Source organism: Emys orbicularis, chromosome 22 (assembly GCF_028017835.1).
Source record: "Emys orbicularis isolate rEmyOrb1 chromosome 22, rEmyOrb1.hap1, whole genome shotgun sequence".
NCBI lineage: Eukaryota > Metazoa > Chordata > Testudines > Emydidae > Emys > Emys orbicularis.
In genome coordinates, this window is record NC_088704.1 from 9,271,824 (window position 1) to 9,284,082 (window position 12,259).

Here is a 12,259-nt window from a genome sequence, read left to right on the forward strand (position 1 = left end):
CAAATTACTTTTCACCCATCAACTTCCATTGGAGTTGCCACCCTAATCCATCTCCTCCATCCTCTGGAATGTTTACTCCCATATATATGAGAAAAATCCTAGTAACTAATTGCTAGAATCTGTCATTGATGAGCCAGCAACTTTCTATGTACCTCCTCAGAGGTATGCAGTAATGTTAACTAATCAGAACATGTTATATAAATGAGTGCAACGTTATTGGCTGTGAGCTCCAAGACCGTAGTTTATTTTCCAGATATGTAGTGAAATCTCCTCTTTAGAATGATAGTTTCAAAGGAAATACGGTTACCCTTTTAAAATTCATGGCCATAACAGAAGTTGAATATACTAGAAATATCTCAAAATATTTTGAATGTACAAAAACACAATACATCCACTGACTTGGTGTTTACTGAATATGAAGATTTGATGTCCTCCAACGTAAATATTGACCTTGGTGTCACCCGAATCAGGAAGTCTTTATATTCCATTCAAGAACAGTTTCCATCTATTATTTAATAAGAAATTTGGGAAATGAAAGAGATTTGTGCTTTTTTTTTTTGCAGATAAATGTTTATTTGTAATATACATGGTATGAAATAAAGAGGAGTACAGGAGTATCAACAAAGCTTTGCTTTATGTTGTGGTCAATGCACAAATATGCAACGCACCCCTTTGTTTCACAAATGTTGTGAAATAGTACTGAGGGTGACCAGCACTCTGTGGTTCACCACCACTCATGAAATCAGAATGTTAAATCAAAGAAAGAAAGAAGGCAGAACGGTGTATTATAAAGTACATTAAAAAAAAAAAACTAATCCCACTCAAGATTTTACTTTATAACCATTGTGGAAGTAGAGTTTTCTCCAACACCATACACTGTCTATTGTCATGACGCTGCTTGGCCAATTTGTGCGTGTCTCAGAACAAACAGAACGCAAAAGAAATACATACAACATAACACAGGACTCCAGAGGAGTGCTGTTCTCTTACTGCTTACTGCTCTATTGCTGGGAAGTAGCAACATTTATTCTGAACTCATGGGCAGAGACAGAAACGTTTAGAGTCAGATTCCAAAAGCCCAAATAACAATCCCATCCGTCATCTCCATCCCAGTTCCTAGCCTAACTGACATCACTACCAGTCTCACCTACTAAAATAAGGGACATTGTCAAAATAAAAGCTCATGAGAAAGGAAATTTCTTACCTGCTCTACCGCCACCACTTTAAGATTTGCTTAGTTTTAATAATCTAAGTCAAATTTACTTTTCACCATCGATGCCCTTTCCTTTTTGCATCCAACTCAAGCTTGGACAATGAAGCCAGACAGGTGAATTTCACTGTCTGGTTTTTGTGTGCTAGAAAGACGCAGTTGTATATGGATTTCCAATGCTGCACAGAAAGGTTTAAAAAACAACCCCATATGTTTTGTGGTGGTGGCAGGAGAACAAGGAGAGGGCAATGTGAACATAACTGCTCACTCTAATTAAAGTCTTTCATGAAAATATTTCCATTCATACAAGGCTTCGTAAAAGCCCTTAAAAAAATCCCTAACGCTAAATAAAGGCCCTAGAACTACTTGACAGCATCACTTTAATCCTGCAGTCTACAGGCCATCTCACACTCAAGCTTTTTCTAGCCCAGATATTTCAGACACTGAAATCAAGTGGGATCAAACCAAATCTACAGTGACTGCAGATCCAGTTACAATAAACCAGTAACACAAAGTACAAAAATCAAAAGATATGTAGATACTGACTGTAATAAACACAAGGGATTAGAAGTGCAGAAAGAGAAACATATTAACTCACCAGCCTAATAAAAACTTCATTTCTGGAGATTGCAAAAACCATCCTCAAAGTCTACGGGGTGCAGTCTAAAGGAAACTCAATGCACTCGTTAGCTGGATTTGCTCCCTTTAGGACTAGTTCTTGATTAAGTTATAACCTTTACATCAGTTCTGCCTCTGCAGTAAAATTCTACTGTTGCGTTTTGGATCACAAGGCAGTCTCACCCGCTCACTCTTCTCCCAACAAATTTCACCCCCCAGGAACAGCACCTGCCCAAGTTGTCAGACAGGCCAACCAGCTGGAGGACTTGAGAAAACCCCTTAAGAGGGGAAACGTTTTTGCAAATTGCTCCAAAGCCATGACCGTTTAGCTGTTATATAAAGGAACCACCCTAGCAATTGCCTGCCTACAAATAGGGCATTTCTTTGGGTCTGGAAGTGCCTGGTAGCACTCGTCACATGAGCAGACGTGCCCACACTCCAGAAAGACACATGACTTAATGTTACTCAGACAGACGACACAGGCATTTTTTACAGTCTCCCCACCCTCTGTGTTCATGTCATGCCTTAGCTGCCCCTGAGTCTGCCTGAATTCATCTTGCATTTGTTTCAGGCGCTGCTTTTCCCGAAACTGCTGGTACTGCTTCCGCAGAACGAAGAAGAGTGTGGCGCAGGTTGCAAAGCCGAAAATGACCGTCAGGATTTTCCAGAGTTTGACATTTGATTCTTGCTTCTTCAGCAAGGAGTCAAAATCCAGGCTGCTCAGATAATACTGCAACCCTTGCTTGGGGGGCTGCAGCTTGATAGTGTTGTTGTCTAGGACCAACTCTCCTACTCCCGTTAATGTTGCTCCGACCTTCAGCATCTCTTCAGTTTCTTGGATGCCTTTGGGACGTTCGCCGCTAATGTAGTGGCCAATCACATCCGTGAAGGACTGAATAGAGGGATGGAACTTTTCATACACCGTCTCCAAGCTGAGTTCTGCAGAATCCAGGGGCTTTACCACCCTTACTGCGACGTTGGCACCGTCCTCGTGAGGCACCAAGTCAAAGGGTGTTGCATTGGTTCTCTGGTGGATGATCTTTTCACAGTCATTCCTGGTGGAGGATAAGTGAGTGAGAAATAAAGCAAATGCAGGCATAGCCATTTTCCCATCAGCTGGAACACGTGACAAGCAAAAACACAAGCCACTTTCCCCTAATTAAAGACTAGCCATGAAATAGGTGTTTAATCTGCTTTGTTGTACACACCATCTTCAAGCCCTCTACTCTTCTATAAGAGGAGGTTAAAAAGTCTTCAAAAGATACACTGAAAGTTGACTAATTTTATCCACAGCCAGGAAAAAAAAAAATCTTTAGCACCACCTAACCCTACATAAGTTAAATCAAGAAAGTATCCTTCCTCTCACATACTTGACAGTAGCATACTACAGTGTTGTGAGGCTCAACCAATTAATGCTTGCAAAGTAGACAAAAAGTGCTAAAGCACAAAATATTACATTAATTCTCCTGGAACAAGTACCTTGACACTACTGGAGCCATTGAAACTTTCTGCAGCATTTGAGCCTCTTGAAAATTCCCTCCTTTATATGAGTGTGCCATAACTGGGCTTTTGGGCAAAGCACTGGTACTATTTGAATCCTATTTTTTACATGTCCTACCAAAGTTTCTCTAGTTTCTACAAAAGTTTCTCTAGTTTCTACAAAATAACTGTAAGGCTGTTTCTTTCTGTAGCAGTGTTGCCCTGGGATCTGTATTAGGCCCCCCTTTTGTATTCTCACACTTCCACTTAGCTCCATTATAAGGAAGCAGACACTGCACTTCCCCTGGCAAGAAGACGACACTCAGACATATCTAATTCCATCTAATCTTCCAAATGGGTTTCCAACTTTGACAAATTGTTGTGTGGCAAGAAGCACTGCATGGCACATAAGCAATTTTAATAAGTGTAACCCGATTAACTGAGGCTTTGTTTAGGCTCAGAGAGCGGAGCAATGATCCGATTTCAGCAGGTTCATTTGACAATGCGACTTCCGATTCCTTCTCCAGGTACTGAGTCAGGGATTCATGTTCTCACCAGATTTATCATTTGAATTATACTGTAGGTCTATTATTAAGAACTCATTTCAACATCTGGGGAATTTTGCCAGGTTGTGACCATTGTTCAATATGAACAATTTACAGCTGTTGACAAATGCTCTTAAACTAGCTAAATTGGATTAGTGTAATTCCCTATTTTCCAGTATTTTAACAGCTACATGAGGGTCACAACACATCCTGATCTTGAAATCTTTATGTAGGCTCCTCCATAAATTCTGCAGTGATTTTAGTTTATAAGGCTTTTGGGAGAATGCCTCCCACCCCAAATGACACTTCTGCTTCCTACACCCAATAGTTTCATGCATTCTCTGAGTAGGCTAGTTATGTAAAGTCGCCCAATCTTGAAACTTTGGGGTGGGGACCAAGGGCTTGTAATAACGACTCTCCTCACGCTTACAGAGTGAAATACCCTCCCGGATGTAAACAACTGCTAATGTGCAATAGAATTCTAAAGTAGGTTAAGGACGTGACTGTTTGCTGCACACTTCAGTTCGCCATCACTGATTTTTTATGATTTTATTGAACAGCATTCAGACTTAGTGAGGAATGCTCTAGGAGGCTCAGATTGTTGTTGTTGCCACTGCTAATAATAATCCACGCTACTTTAAGGCTTTCCCATTCCCACCACTCGACTGCCAAGGAATTAAAAACAAATGCATCATGATGTTAAAAAACCTCACAAAACAGTGTAAATTGCCCCTGCAGTAGCCATTAAAGGGAACTAATAAAGTTGGCAGGCCCAAAAATCTGACCTATTTACATTAATTTGTAAAGAAAGTGAGTGTTTACAGGTGTCTTCCTTCCCAATTACCACCATCAACACTCTCTACCCTGCTCACCTCAAGGGAAAAGAAAAAAAGAAATAGAAAATGGGTTTGAGAGAGAAAAATTTTCAGCTCCTAAAGAAAGATTTAATATAGGGAATGGGATGGAAGATGCTAAATCTTACTAAAAAGTATCCATGACATGTACATGCACCTTCAATATATACACACGTTAAGGGATTTACAAACTTGATACATAACTTCACCCCACACTGAAACACATTCACCACTGAGTTCAATTGCAGCAGCTGGTTAACACTGCACAGTAATATTACACACCAGTTTCACTTACCATCATACCCAATTTTCACAGCAGAAAGAATTTAAGGAGCCAAAATAAATGGAATTTGGCTAGGACACCAAAGTTAACAATATTACTTCTCACGGCAAGTGTCATTTGACCGCCAGTAACCAAGTGGTTACGGTTTGATCCGAATGACAGCATTACCAGCAACAAAAAGTCTGACAATCCACCTATCTCAGAACTGGAAGGGACCTTGAAAGATCATTGAGTCCAGTCCCCTGCCTTCACTAGCAGGACCAAGTCAGTTTTTTTTGCCCCAGATCCCTAAATGGCGCCCTCAAGGATTGAACTCACAACCCTGGGTTTAGCAGGCCAATGCTCAAACCACTGAGCTATCCCTCCCCCCACACTGGAGCCTTGGTTCAAAATTGATCAGTAACCCATCCAAATACTGACTAGACCATTTTAATTGTTGAATAACTCTCATGTCCATTCAAATCCAACACAATATTTGTCTGGTTTTGAAACAGCATCCATAATTCATGGAAAACAAAATACCCAGCCAACTAGTTACTAAGTAACCTTGGTTTACAGGCTATTTTATACAGAAGGAATTGCCCTATAGTTGCCTCTCCCAACAAGTAAACTGAGCTACAAAATCTAGTTCACTGCCAAACTCTTGCATTATTCAGTAGACTTCATGACCAAATGAAATCACACCACTAAATTATCTCACCAAATTCAATACCCAATTACTTTCTTTGGCAGCTGTCTTCATCATAAAGCCAATAGGGGAAGCATATATGTCTGGATCTTTTCAAGAAGAGAAGTAGACATACCAGATATGGGTTGTTCGATTCCACACCATTTTATGCTCCTGTAGTGTCAGCCTCTGAACTACCCCCTTGCAATTGTCCACAAATTGGCTGTTGAGAGTTTCCTTAACAGACCGCACAACACCTGAAAGATACAGAACCATTTTACCAAGAGTTATAAAGGCTATATATTTGTTAACCATTATTTAGTATACATATCATTTTTATTACATATAAAATTAGTAATGCCAGAGTTAACCCTGTTATGCAACAAAGGAAGACTATGGTATAGACAGGCTAAAAGTATAAGAAGAGAATTAGTGCTTTGAATTGTCAGCAACTGTCCCAGATGAAGAACTAGAATAAGGTCTAGAGCAATGGTTCTCAAACTAGGGCCGCCGCTTGTTCAGAGAAAGCCCCTGGCGGGCCGGGCCTGTTTACCTGCCGCGTCCGCAGGTTCGGCTGATCGCGGCTCCCACTGGCCACTGTTTGCCGCTCCAGGCCAATGGGGGCTGCAGGAAGCGGTGCAGGCAGAGGGACGTGCCGGCTGCCCTTCCTGCAGCCCCCATTGGCCTGGAGTGGCAAACCGCGGCCAGTGGGAGCCACAATCGGCCGAACCTGCGGACGCGGCAGGTAAACAAACCGGCCCGGCCCGCCAGGGGCTTTCCCTGAACAAACGGCAGCCCTAGTTTGAGAACCACTGGTCTAGAGGGTCAGGAGGTGGATATAGGCTAGGCAAGGAAACAGACACACTATTCTAGGGAGACTGCCTGACTTTCTATTCTAATGGAGGTCATTTAATGTAAGGACTTGTTTGGGATTAGACAGAATCCACTGGAAACATTAGGAACTATTTTATACATGTATGTGCTGAGCCTACTGCTTGAAATGGAACTTCATTATCCTTGTGAGTTTTGTTGGATGGTTCAATGTTTTCTTGACCAACCTCTGCTTTAGCTACCTGAACCAGTATCAGAGATGCTGGAGAAAAGTTATTTTCTTAGAAGAAGGGAAGGTGAAATGGAAAAGATTGAAAGCTATATTTATAACCCTTTAGTGACCCAGGCACTTCTGCACAATACCTTCAATAACTGCATATGGGACACATTTTCCTGGTGCTTCCATAAGAATGTTCTTCAAGTCTTGATCTAGATTCACTTGTTTTGCTCCCTACATAAAAAAGAGCCATATGTATCAGTAGTTATAGACTAAATGTGTGTTATGAAACAGATGTAAAAGAGACTTCTCATTTATGACTAATTTCTAAAGACTGTTGTGCAGATAAACTTGGGGGTGGGGAAAGGAGGGTTTTGAGGAACAGGGGGTCAGTTCAGTGCTAATTTACAATAAGCACTATATTTAGTCTTGGCAGGGTTAGGTTTTTATTGGTAAATGTTGATTTCACCATACACATACAAATCGACAAAAAAAGACTATTTCCATCGATAATATCAAAATTTACAGATAAGCAAAGTAAGAAAAATGCTGCTTGAGAAATTATTAGAGTTTGATTTAAGGATATTTACTTTGTATATTTTGGCATGTGATGTTGACAATATGTGTTTTAAGTTACAAAGCTTGAACTTTTTGAATCTCAATGTCTACTGTCATTAAATAATGATTGCCTGGCCCCTCCACAATTTCCCACAACTGTGAAAATTTAAATTGATAAAAATTAAAAAAAAAAGTTTAAAAATAATCAATATTATCTGTCAAAATTGTCAAAATATAAAAAATAGAATTCTGCCAAGCCTAACTATATTAAGTCTTTTTCCTCCCTAGTTTTAATAGGACAACTTTACTTTTATCTAGTGTTTTTCCTTATAGACTTCAAGGCACTTTACAAGGGATGTCCGTATCATTATCCCCATTTTACAGATGGAAAACTAAAGCACAGACTGGTGAACTGACTTGCCCAAGATCCCCGAGCAGGTCAATAGCAGGATCAGGAACAGAACCCAGGTCACCTGAGTCCGAGTCTAGTGTTCTATCTTAAATCACCAGTGGGAATTACTTGCTATCATAAGTGTATCATGTTAATCTAATAAAACACCTCCAAACACGCTTATCATACTAGTTAGTTTAAGCTATTACTGTGAAGCAATTCCTGAACCAGTTTTAAAATACTGAAAAAAAACAATATAAAGGGGGAACACTCCTGGGAACAGGATAAATACTGCACCTTCAAACAAATGGAGCACTAATAACACACTCTACAGCCAAATAAAGACATGAAATATTCAATTAAGAGAAAAACATCTCCAAATGAACCAAATATTTACTCATCAGAACACTTTATTCTTTTATATGGAGTTTCTAACCTATGATTGTGCTACAGTGTTACACAACAAACTGTAAAGTTAGTACTTTTCAATAATAAAATAAAAATATCACACAACTGACCTTGAGGCTGTGAGCAACTTTAGATTTCTGCCTGTAAATGGAGTACAGAATTGCTGTGACAGCCGAACTGGTAGCCAGCAGTATAAGTTGGCCAGTTGAAGGCCGCCCCGCACTTTCCATCATTGCAATTTAGATCTAGTTCAAACATATTTTAAAAAAAGAAAAGAAAAGGTTACAGTAATGATCAGGTTATTAAGAGCCTCTCCTGTGGAAACTGCTTTCCTGTCATCATGCTTTTGAGAGGAACAGACCTCATGAATGAAAAGGATTTACAGTGGTCTCAATCTGAGCCAGAAGCACTGAGCCATGGGGGGGGGGGGGGGGGGGGGGGGAAGAGAGGTACCAGAAAGCAGTTCAGGAAGCAACAGGGATAATTTAGGGCAGAAGCTGATAGGTCCTGGCAACAAGGGAGAGTCAGCTGGTGTGCACCGTATAAGCACAAGCAAAAGCAGGGCTGATGTCAGCTATTTACTTTATAGGGATGGTGGCAGGAGGGCGAGGTGAGGAGAGCAGTCAGTGTTGAGCACTAGCGTCTGGGAAATCCAAATGTGACCAATGGGCAGGCAGGTCCCAGCCCCATCCTACCTGTCCCACCCCCAAAAACTTCCCTCCTAGCCCCAAACACCCCCCTGATAGCGCTACTCTCCCCTACACCCCCAAGGTAGCCCTACACCCCCCCCAAACACCCCCTTCCTAGCCCCACCCCCTTACTTTCTCTTCCCCATCCCTCACCCCGCCTCCAGCGTCCTCTCCTAATGCACCCAGCGCGTGTCCCCCCGCAGCCCGTGGGGGAAAGGGGCGAACCCCTTTCAGGGCCTGCCCCCCGTATGACGCCCCCGGCCGCTGCCTCCTCCCGGGGCTCCCCCCCGCTCTGTGCCAGGGAAGGACACTCACCCCACCCCGCCCTGCCAAGCCTGTCCCTTTCCCTTCCGGCGCGGCCTGATGACGTATACGCCTACACTCTATCCGCGCGCAGCATAGAGATGAAACGGGGCCATAGAGAGTGGGGCTAGAGGAGACACGCGGGGTCCTCCACTCCCCCACCCCTCTCTGAGACAGAGTCCTCCCTGCTTTTCTCTAGGGCTGGAGACCCACTTCTGCGTGGCCCCAGCTTGCCCAGTGCCTCCCTCTGGGGATGGGAGCCAGGGTCAGGGCTTCTCTTCCCACCTCTGCCCCTCACCTGGAGCCTCCATGATCCCTGCCTCTTCCCACAGGTAGCTCTCACAGCACTTTACAAAGGAAGGCGCTGCCTTCAGCCCCCTTTTACAGCTGGGGGAAACTGAGGCATACAGGAGGGAAGCGATTTGCCTAAAGTCACCCAGCAGGCCGGTGGCAGAGCTGGGAAGAGAACCCAGGTCTCTTCAGCCCAGGGCTCTGTCTGCTAGGCCACACTGCTTTATACATTTACATAGCACCTCTAATCCCAAAGTTTTGCGAAAAGGAATCATTTCACCGAGAGCCAGTACTAGTCTAGTGGGGGCCTGAAGCAGGAATATCCTGAGCCCCGCTTACCCCTCAGCCACTCCCCTAAATATACAAATTGCATTATTTCCACAAACCAAAAAACATACCAACACAACACATACAAATACACTTGTTAAAAAGTCCATGTTAAATAAGATGAATGGTATTTCGGGGGGTCATACTAAACTGGGGGGCCCTTAAGCTGCTTGGAACCTTAAACAATTGCTTATTCTACTTATGCCTAGCGCAGTCTTCACCCACTGTTGAAGAGCAGAGGCCTTTGGGGGTGGAATTCAGCATAGCACTGCACAATTGGCTGGGGCCAAATTTTCAGATGTGGTTGGAGTAACAACTAGGCACCTAAGTAATCCATATTTAAGCACTTAAATCATAGAATCATAGAATATCAGGGTTGGAAGGGACCTCAGGAGGTCATCTAGTCCAACCCCCTGCTTAAAGCAGGACCAATCCCCAACTAAATCATCCCAGTCAGGGTCTTTGTCAAGCCGGGCCTTAAAAACCTCTAAGGAAGGAGATTCCACCACTTCCCTAGGTAACCCATTCCAGTGCTTCACCAATGTGTGGCTTAATTTTCTGAAGCACTAGGCACAGCTCCTGTGGAAGGAGTCTGAAGTCAATAGGAGTTGTGGGTGCTCAACAACTTTGAAAATCAAGCCACTTAGGTGTCCATATGTGGATTTAGGCACACAAGTTTGAAATGAATGGCCTGAATGCATTATTGGGGAGGAGATCACCCTCACTTAAGAAGAAAGATTTCACTTTGGAGATCTATTTATCTATAACTATATGTGTAATTATACTTGAAGAAGAGTTCTGTGTAAGCTTGAGAGCTTGTCTCTTTCACTGAGAGAAGTTGGTCCAATAAAAGATATAACCTCACCTACCTTGTCTATATAATTATACCACATTCATCACACTGGCATCTCTTCTTTGTTCCCATCAGTGCTGTATGTGTGGTTGATAGGAGAAGTTTCAGGGGCTCAACAAGAAGAAAATTTGTCCCATTAAATGTAATATTTCCAAGGCTGATTAAGTTCTTTTCTGTGTTGCTTTCTTTTTGTCCACTAGATGGTGAGGCACTCACATTGATAGCGAAAGCAGAGTCTGGCTTTAACTTTGAAAGAGCTAGTGGTGGAAAGGATGGGATGTGTTTTCTAAGATGGGATGGCTCCACTGCATTCAGTATTTAATGTTTAGGGGAATGGCCAATCCAAGGAAGATCTTGGATTGTGGGAGGTCGGGGGTACTTCCAAAAGGCTAATGGTCATTGCTTTCCACTAGAAGGAACTTGCACCTGTCGCTATTATATCAAAATGGACCAGGCCAGGGGTGTTGTTTCCAGTTTTTCTTCAGATGATTTTACAAAACAACTTAATTAAAAAATAGAAACCCATTCTGAACATTTCTTTTGCTGAGCATCAGCAGAGAATGATCGTGCTAATTAATCTTTTATTCAGTGCTCTGAAGCTAAAAAGTACGGTACAGGAGCAAAAACTATGTCTATGCTACAGAGCCTATACCAGCATAGCCCCCTAGTGTAGACACAGCATATGCCAACAGAAGGAGTTTTTCTGCTAGTGTAGGAATACCATCTTCCTGAACCACGTTAGCTATGCCAATAAAAGCCCTCTTCTGTTTGCACAGCTGCATCCACACCGGCTGTTTTGTTGGCATAGTCAGGAGTGAGGCTTCTTCACACTCCTGATGGACATAGCTATACCAGTATAAGTTTTAAGTGTAGATCACGTCTAAGTAATGTTAGAAGCAATGAACCTAGACAGTTTCTCTAATTCCTTCAAATAGGAAATGAGGCCCGGGACAAATTCCTTGGGATATGCATATCGATAATATTCAGTTCTATGCTAATGAGCTTCTTATAGTGCAGCCATCATCCTAGTATCTGAGCTACTGAGATACTCCTAGGATGAATATAATCAGCTATGGTACCGCGGAGCTGCTTGGATCTCCATAGGGAATATACATGTAATGTAATTGGCCGCTAGATGTCATCAAGCACTTCACTTGCATTCTCAGAGAGAGCGGGTCCCAGTGCAAAGGTTCCTGTTGGCTCAGCCGGTCACTGTAGGAGGACTGCCCCGTGATGTTTCCACTGCTGATAATACAAGCTGCCTATGGAGCACTTTTTATGAGTCGATCTCAAAGGAGGGAAAGCCACAGTTAGCCCTTTTAATTAAGAGAGGGGAAATGAGGTATCGAGAGACTAAGGGCCAGATTTTTAAAGGTACTTAGGCACCTAAAGATGCAGATAGATCCCTAGTCGATTTTCAAAAGCCTCTTAAGCAAGTTAGGTGCCTAAATCTCATAGGCACCTATCTGCACCTTTACATGCCTAAACACCTTTACAAATCTGGCCCTCAGTGACTTATCCAGGGTCTCATAGCAAGTGAGTCACAAAGCTGGCTCAAAATCCTAAGTTCCCGTCCCATGCCCTGTCCACTACCACGCACCAATTCGTATGCAATACCGACCCCCCACCCTTCATTCTCCTCTCTCATCATCTTCAACAGGGCTGTTTGGATTGAAGGTTGCAACTGGGTTTGAGACGTTTCTCCCAGAATTACACACCCCATGTCCAACTCCCA

The 12,259-nt window shown here is 42.7% G+C and overlaps 1 protein-coding gene across 1 annotated transcript; it reads right to left on the bottom strand.

Moving 5' to 3' along the window:
• Positions 1–565: 565 nt before the first annotated feature.
• Positions 566–8,294, bottom strand: MUL1 (mitochondrial E3 ubiquitin protein ligase 1). Its single transcript, XM_065421355.1, has 4 exons — positions 8,172–8,294; positions 6,851–6,938; positions 5,793–5,913; positions 566–2,883 (listed from the first exon to the last, which is right to left on the bottom strand). The coding sequence occupies exons 1-4, from the start codon at positions 8,292–8,294 to the stop codon at positions 2,154–2,156; spliced, it is 1,062 nt and encodes a 353-aa protein (XP_065277427.1). The 3' UTR covers positions 566–2,153.
• Between the last annotated feature and the right edge of the window lie 3,965 nt (positions 8,295–12,259).